Source organism: Galleria mellonella, unplaced genomic scaffold (assembly GCF_026898425.1).
Source record: "Galleria mellonella isolate WM207_F2 unplaced genomic scaffold, CSIRO_AGI_GalMel_v1 utg778, whole genome shotgun sequence".
Taxonomy (NCBI): domain Eukaryota; kingdom Metazoa; phylum Arthropoda; class Insecta; order Lepidoptera; family Pyralidae; genus Galleria; species Galleria mellonella.
Window position 1 is genome coordinate 2328444 of NW_026442150.1, and position 8121 is coordinate 2336564.

An 8121-nucleotide genomic window follows, 5' to 3' on the forward strand; every position below is an offset into this window, starting at 1 on the left:
TCATCACGATGGACTTACTGACCTGTCTTTTCATCGTCACCTATCATCCCTCACTGGTGCCCCGCCGGTGTATACTGTTAGCACAGGCGAGGTTACCATTCCATAACCCTTCAAACCGAAACAACCATGCAAGTATAGGTGCTTCGTGCGCTTTCAGTATGCTCTATAAACGGTATGTCGACAGAAACTGGGCATCATTAGGAAACCTGCGGCGTTCATCAGCACCATCTGTGACGAGCGCGGCCAGGAGCTGAGCTACTGCGGCGTGCCCATCAGCCAGGTGCTCGAGCGGCAGCTCGGCGTCGGCGGTGTCATCAGTCTGCTCTGGTCAGTGGGGGAACAAACACTATGTTTATATATATATTTATTTATTTATTTAAACTTTAACGCACAGTAAAATTCTGTGTACATATGGCGGACTTTACATCGGACGGTTTTCTCTACCAGTCGACCATTGGACAAACAGAGAAATACGTAGCCGGTGCATTTTTGAATAATATTTTTATATATACATATTTATAGCACTTAGAATATCGATCTATCTTTTAATGAATGATAATGGAATGGTAACCCCGCCTGCGCTATCGGTATACACTGGCGGGGCACCAGTGAGGGATGATAGGTGAGGATGAAAAGGCAGGTCAGTAAGCTCATCGTGATGAATTCAACGATAAATTAGTCACGATGGTTTCCAGGGAGGACCACGTGGAGGTCGACCTGATAGGATGTATTGACAGTAATAAGGACTAACCTCCGCATTACTAACCCTTCCTCCCACTAATCCCTTTCTCCCGAAGTATAAGTAAATTAAAGTGGCAATGAGTTGGTCACATGACTTGAACAACCGACAACCGATGGGGAAGAAAAGTTCTTGAATGACGACCCCGCACGGGCAAACGCTGACCCTCCACTAGATGGGGTGACGACCTCAAATGCATACTCTCAAATGTATTTCAACAATCAACACCTGATCTCATGAACACAGATTTCATTTCAGAAGTAAAATATTAAGTTAAAGAAGAAGCAATTAGTATTCATATTTTTTTTTATGTAAACTATTTATTTATTTATTTTGAGAGAGAGAGACAAAACAATCCAGTAACTGAAATAGGTTTGTGACAGGATTGTCGTTTATATAAATAAGGAGGTAAGTTAGAACATAGAATACTTTATATCCCAACGTGGGGCCCACGCCACATAGGGGCAATTAAAAAATGGACTTGAAGCGATTTTAACTCTCTTGCTCCAGGCCATTTAAATGTAATGCTACAAGTAGATATCGGTGGCAAATTTAACATAAAAGTAAATTAAAAAAAAAATGCTTTAAATATTTATTAGGTATAATTTCGTTTGACGTTACCAAAATATCAATTGGGCGATTAGAGTCGTCAAGTAAACTTTGCCGGGAACAATTATGTATGGGGGCATAAAAATTTTAGAATTGTTTAAGTGGGGCATGGCACAAAAAGGTTGGGAAACACTGTTTTATATGCTGATTCACGCGGGTGAAGCTGCGGGATAGAGCTAGACCTAGTAAAGTATAAATAAATAAATAAAGCCTAGATGTTTCCGTGTGGTGCAGGTTCCAGCGCGAGCTGCCCGAGTGGGCGTGCAAGTTCTTCGAGCTGGTGCTTATAGTGACGGCGGACCACGGGCCGGCCGTCTCCGGCGCACACAACACCATGGTCACTGCTAGGGCCGGCAAGGACCTCATCTCCTCCGTCGTCAGCGGCCTGCTCACCATAGTTAGTTTCTAACCCATATTTTACCAGAGGGGGTCTTTGTACAAATGTCGTTTACTTGGATACCTCTGTCCCATTCGTGTTTCAACCGTAAAGTTGTGTTGCATAGCTGTGTTTCGGTTTGAAGGGTGGGATATGGCAGTGAATTTACAGGGTACAGAGGAATAACACCTGAGTCCTCAGAAATGGCAACGCAAGGAGGGGTATAATGGGCGAAACAGTATACTCTGTTATGTCCATAGTACTGCTGGTGTCTATAGGCGACGGTTACCACTTTCCATCAGGTGGGCCGTCAGCTTGTTTGCCATTCTAAGTAGTATAAAAAATTTGCATGCCATTTAATGTGTTATGCCACATCAAATGGCATGCAAATATTAATCATTAACTCTACATATATATATATTTTTAACTATTTATTATATTGTAAAATCAAAGCAGTCCAACGCTATATACAAACATGGGAATAAGAGCGAATAGAGAAGTATGGAAGAGAAAAATATATTACGATTTTGGAGTCGGCTAAATAATAATTGAGATAAAGTTGGGAATATGATGACGTTGATGTGATCCCACGTTTATATTATAAATGAAGTGTACGAGTATTAATGGTCCGTGTATGCGCACGTGCGGTGCAGGGCGACCGGTTCGGCGGCGCGCTGGACCGCGCGGCGGCCGACTTCTGCGCGGCGTACGACCGCGGCCTGCACCCGCAGGAGTTCGTCAACGACAAGCGGGCGCGCGGCGAGCTCATCATGGGCATCGGACACAGGTGACGCACACACACACACGCACACGCACACGCACACGCGCACGCGCACGCACACACACACGCACACACACAACACACACACACATACACACCCTCGCACACACACACACACACTCGCACACGCACGCACACACACGAACAAACACATGCACACACGCGCGCGCATATATATACATACGCACACACGCACATATATACACACGCACGCACGCACATATACACATCCACATGCACACATATACACACTCAAACACACATACACATATATACACAGAAAAAGAAACGCATACATATACCCGCGCACATGAATAATTTGTGTCAATTCTGACTCGCAAATAGCTTGAGAGTTATTTGAATTATTTCAGTCCATGATTATTAGTTAAATAAAAGCTTTTAAAAGCATATGTTGCAAGTTAAATAAAAACTCTTAAAAAACATTACCTTTATATCTGTATATACAGGGTGAAGTCAATCAACAACCCGGACTCGCGCGTCCGCGAGCTGAAGGCGTACGTGACGTCACGGTGGCCCGCGTGGCCCGTGACGAGGTACGCGCTCGACGTGGAGGCCATCACCACCCGCAAGAAGCCCAATCTCATACTGAACGTGGACGGCATCGTCGCCGCCGCCATGGTTGATCTGTTCCGCCATTGTCAGCTGTTCACAGCGTGAGTTGTCGTTTTTATAATTTTAAGTAGTAGCGTAAGAAACGTTAGTGGCTTAATATGAAAGGTGTCGTCGCCACCGCCATGGGTGATCTTTTCCGCCATTGTCAGCTGTTCACAGCGTGAGTTGTCATTTTTATAGTTTTTAGTAACTAAAGGCGTAAGTAATGTCAGTAGCTTCATATGGAAGGTATCGTCGCCACCACCATGGGTGATCTGTTCCGCCATTGTCAGCTGTTCACAGCGTGATTTGTGATTTTTATAAGTTTTAGTAACTAGAGGCGTAAATAACATTAGTGGCTCAATATGAAAGGTGTCGTCGCCGCCGCCATTTTTTGATCTTTTCCGCCATTGTCAGCTATTCACAGCGTGAGTTTTCTTTATTTTTAGTGCCTAGAATATAAGTAATGTCAGTGGATCAGTATGCAAGTTGTCGTCGTCGCGGCCTTTTTTTTTATCTCTTTCGCCATTGTCAACTGTTAACCGCATGAGTTTATTTTTGAACTGTTACTTGTTAGAGGCGTGAGTAATGTCACGGTGGCTCTATTTGGGAGGCGTCTTCGCTGCCTCCATGGTTGGTTTTTTCCGCCATTAATAACTGTTTACTGCGTGAGTTATTTTTTACTATACGTCACGATAGTTCAATTTTGAAGGTGTTGGCACCGCCTCTGTAATTGATCTGTTCCGCCATTGTTAGCTATTTACCAGGTGAAGTGTGTTTTGACGTTACCCTGCCTCAATATGAAAGGTGTAGTCTTCGTCATGGTTGATATTTTCCGCCGTTATCGTCCGACTAGTGACGTATATGACGTCACAGTGGCTTTACGTGGACGGTATTGTAGCCGTTGTTCACCGCGGGAATTGTTAGTGGTACTACGTGGTCGAGGTTAAAAGACAGTTTAATGGGCAATGAATTAAGAAAATGTTTTGATATTCTTTTCATTTACTTTCAATTTTTTTTTTTTATTTTAGCCTTTAGACAGGTATTACTAAAATAAAAAAAAAACTTTTTCTACGCAACAACACAAAAATATATTTAAAATAAAACATATCTCTATTTTCAGCGAGGAAGGCAACAACTACATCAATATGGGATCCATTAATGCACTGTTCGTGCTTGGCCGCACCATAGGCCTTGTTGGCCACTACTTAGACCAGAAGAGGATGAAGCAACCCCTATACCGCCACCCATGGGACGATATCACCTATATGTCGCCGCTGAATTGAGCGGCAGCACGCGAGATACGTGTCAGCATGCGTTAACATGCGTCAGCACCCGTTAGCATGCGTCCGGCGGTCAGAGGTTTGGTTAGTCGACCGCTGTTCCCTTAGTTCATAATAGGTTACATGATTGTAGATAATTTTCTATATTTAATTAATTGTAATGTAAGAAATTGTGTGTAGGGCTTTATTGTGACAATTTTAAATTTATTTTGTATGTGCCGCGTTATGAAAGAAGAAAAAAATGCATGCGTGTGAATAAATTTTTGTCTATGTCATGCTGTAAAATTATATAAAATTGCATTAAAAATATAAGAAAAAGAAAACATATTCTTTATCTACCTATTGAATATTATTCCAATTTCAAATATGCAATTTTAAAAATGGAATTAGTAATCTTAATTTCATTTTATTATATACCATAATTATGAAATGTTCGATCAATAAAAAAGTAAAAATAAAAAATATATTATCTATGTGCCTCATTCTTTTTTTAACATTGCATACATTAAAAAAAAACTAGAAATATGACTGTAAGAATTAAATTTACCTAACAATATTTCTATTTTTGCGCTTTATTTTTATTTTTTTAATATATCCTTGAGTAATAGACATAATCTTATTTTTTACTTATTGTTTTCATTTCTCATATGGGACATAGATAAATAACCTATTGTTCTAAATTTGAATTTCTTTTACAACTTGATAAATATCCAAACCTCTGTACTTGTCAACTATATAATAACTCTAGCTAATAATTAAAACGTTTCAAGTCCCAACGGTGGGCACCGGCCCTGTAACTTCTTAATAAATACACATGTATTATTTATTTTTCTATTAAATAGACAATGCTCAAATCAAAACATAAGCAAAAATAATGCACGTGTAATACGTTCCAATAGAACTTAATGTAAATGTAATCCAATTGTTATTAAATATTAACATAGAAATGAATTTGGTAACAAATGGATACATTCAATCCATTGTTTTTTTTTTATATTTGGACGTCAGCAGAGTGTCTATAGGCCACCCCTTCCTTTCTCGTGGGTGTCGTTATAGGCGACTAAGAAAAGGCGAGGGATAGGCAGCAGCGTCCTTATTAAAACATTCCTAAAAACACTGCGGTTGCCAATCCGCCTGCCACGAGTAGCAACTATTGGCAAAACCCCTTAGTGGGAGACTTTTGTTCAACAGTGGACTTAAAAATTTGATATGAAATTGAGTATCTTATGATCGGGTCGGTTTTACGTTTGTTTACGTTTTCATTCCCATCATCATCATATCGGCCGTTAATTGTCCACTGCTGGACATAGGTCTATTATTCCTACTATTATGAGGTTTTGCCAGTAGTTGCCGCGCTTGACAAGCGTATCGGGCTGTATTTAAGCTTTGGTGATGTTTAAAAAGAGACATTGCTGCCTATCCTTCGACTATAAGTTTCCCTTAGTCCCCTCTTACGACACCCACGGGAAAGGAAGTGGTGGCCTGTTCTATACCGGGACCACATGGCCAATATTTTCATTAGTTCTATTGAAATGGACTATATTGGTGTGATCACATCTGTATTGTCAATTTTCAAGTATAATTAATCAGTTTTCAATATTTCTGAATGATTTATACAAAATGTGATCCGGAGGATGTTTTCCTATAAGAGCAAATATTTCTTTTATTACTTAAGAGCGAATAGCGAACAAACTACAGTGCTGCCTCTGCAGTGCGATTTAGGAACTAATCTATTACTATTATGAATTCTCCTTTTAGTCACTAAATTGTAAATTGTGCTGTTTGTCATAGAAAGAAACATTAGGAAGCATTAAATTTGAAATTCGTTACAGGGAATACATTAATTTGGACAAATGGTAAATTATGTTTTGTTTTGTCAAAATATTAACAAATTATTGTTTTGATCCTTCGAGTCAGATTATTCGGCTCGAAGGACCAAACCGAACTATAGTTTGTTATCATACACCGGACTTATGAAATAACGAACTTTAAGTTCGTTATTTTACAGTTACATAAGAAAAATTATGTTAATTAATTATTAATTAAGTTAATAATAATAATAATTTATTGCTCCATTAAGTTTACAAAATAAGATTTTTAATCTTATATTATTCTGTTTAGTTTATTAACTTCATCGAAACATACTATCGCGTTTCGTCGTCTTGTTACTGCAAGCATTATGATAAATAAAAAAAAAAAACCAACTACATTAATACCATAGACAATATTAAAAAAATGTCTGTGGTCACCAATTTTTTTTTTAATGTAATACATCCTATCCTATTATATTATGCATATAGTATAAGTACATTAAAGATCTGTTAAATTTAAAAAGATATGTTTGTTCTGTGTGTGCGAGCGAGACGGCGAATATGTGTACATTTCTCACAAGGGATAATTGGGGTTGATTTAGTTTTTTTGTTTTTTTTTTTTATAGGAAAAATGTTAGTGTAAATTGGATGTAACATAGAAAAACCCACAGAACGCATTATACTAGTAAATAAATAAATAAATACGATTAAGTGCACTTTAAATGTTTTTATATGTTTAAATATAATATTGTAGAACTATAACAAATGTATTAAAATTGGATGAATAAAAATATGTAGCAATTAATCTAAACCAATTTTGAATGCCTACGAATTGAAATTTTTTTTAACATAAAACTTTGCAAATTTAGATTACTTACATACAGAAGGGGCAATAGCCCCTTATTCATAAAAACATATCTGCATTTATTTTTATCTAAAATTATAAAAAAAATGGGGGGGTCGTGTCCTGGAATAGGTTGAAAAACACCGCTCTAAGTACATCCATGGTAATTATACTAGTATAGTTTTTCCCGCTCTCAATCCATTGCCGGTCTGCCAGTACGAGAACACTGACTGTTTAATACTGCATCTATGCTTCCTACATCAAAAAGTATTTTGAAACACCTTGTATAATTTCAAAACAGTCTATTGTGATAACTTAATTTCTTTCCTGTACTGACTGCGATATATATACATATGATCATATATATGATAGCATAATATGTTTTAATAAAATGGTAATCAAGTTTAGTTGAAATTAAACACAGATTGTTTCAATAGAATTGGTAACAAAACAAAATATTAGATTGTTTTTTTTTTAATCATATTAGACATCAGCCGACTGTCTTGTGGTTGTTTATGCATTTTCTTATATATTTTTTTTTATTAATTTCTATTGAAATAAACCATGGACATTAACATAGTCACTGGCCATTTTATTGTAATTAAGTTGTTAATGTATTTACTAAAATATATTTTTTAACAAAATGCAGTTTTATTTATTTACGAATTGGAACAATCGTGATGCGTCTATTTCTCCTATAGCACAGATAATATAATACTATACTAGTACAGATACATCGTCTCGAACAAAGAAGTGAAAAGTCCTAAGTCGACTTATTCTTCAGCCTAATTTGTAGTTGTTCATGTGTGCGCTAGATGCCGCTACTTTTCTAGCCACTCACTAGCTGGGGCTAATAAATTAATTTACCGACGACTACTAATTGCCTATAGAGACAATACATGGGACTTTTTGTCTGTATATTCTACAAAATTTGATTTTAGAACAACCATTATTTTCTGATCGATAATTCATATACTAAGAAATATAGTATAAAAATATGTTATCCAAAAAAATACAAAATTATCCAGACAAAGTGCCACTAATGTGATCACACGTCCTGATCAGC

The 8121-nt window shown here is 37.4% G+C and overlaps 1 protein-coding gene across 4 annotated transcripts in view; it reads left to right on the forward strand.

The window, feature by feature from the left end:
• The window catches only part of LOC113510056 (ATP-citrate synthase), a 60613-nt gene extending 53597 nt beyond the window's left edge, over positions 1-7016 (forward strand). For all 4 annotated transcript variants that reach the window (XM_052901356.1, XM_052901354.1, XM_052901355.1 and 1 more), the window contains exons 19-23: positions 185-327; positions 1583-1745; positions 2378-2511; positions 2973-3179; positions 4241-7016. In XM_052901356.1, the coding sequence (XP_052757316.1) occupies positions 185-327; positions 1583-1745; positions 2378-2511; positions 2973-3179; positions 4241-4403 (810 nt within the window). In that variant the 3' untranslated portion in view covers positions 4404-7016. The remainder of the gene's footprint in view (positions 1-184; positions 328-1582; positions 1746-2377; positions 2512-2972; positions 3180-4240) is intronic.
• The last annotated feature ends 1105 nt before the right edge of the window (positions 7017-8121 follow it).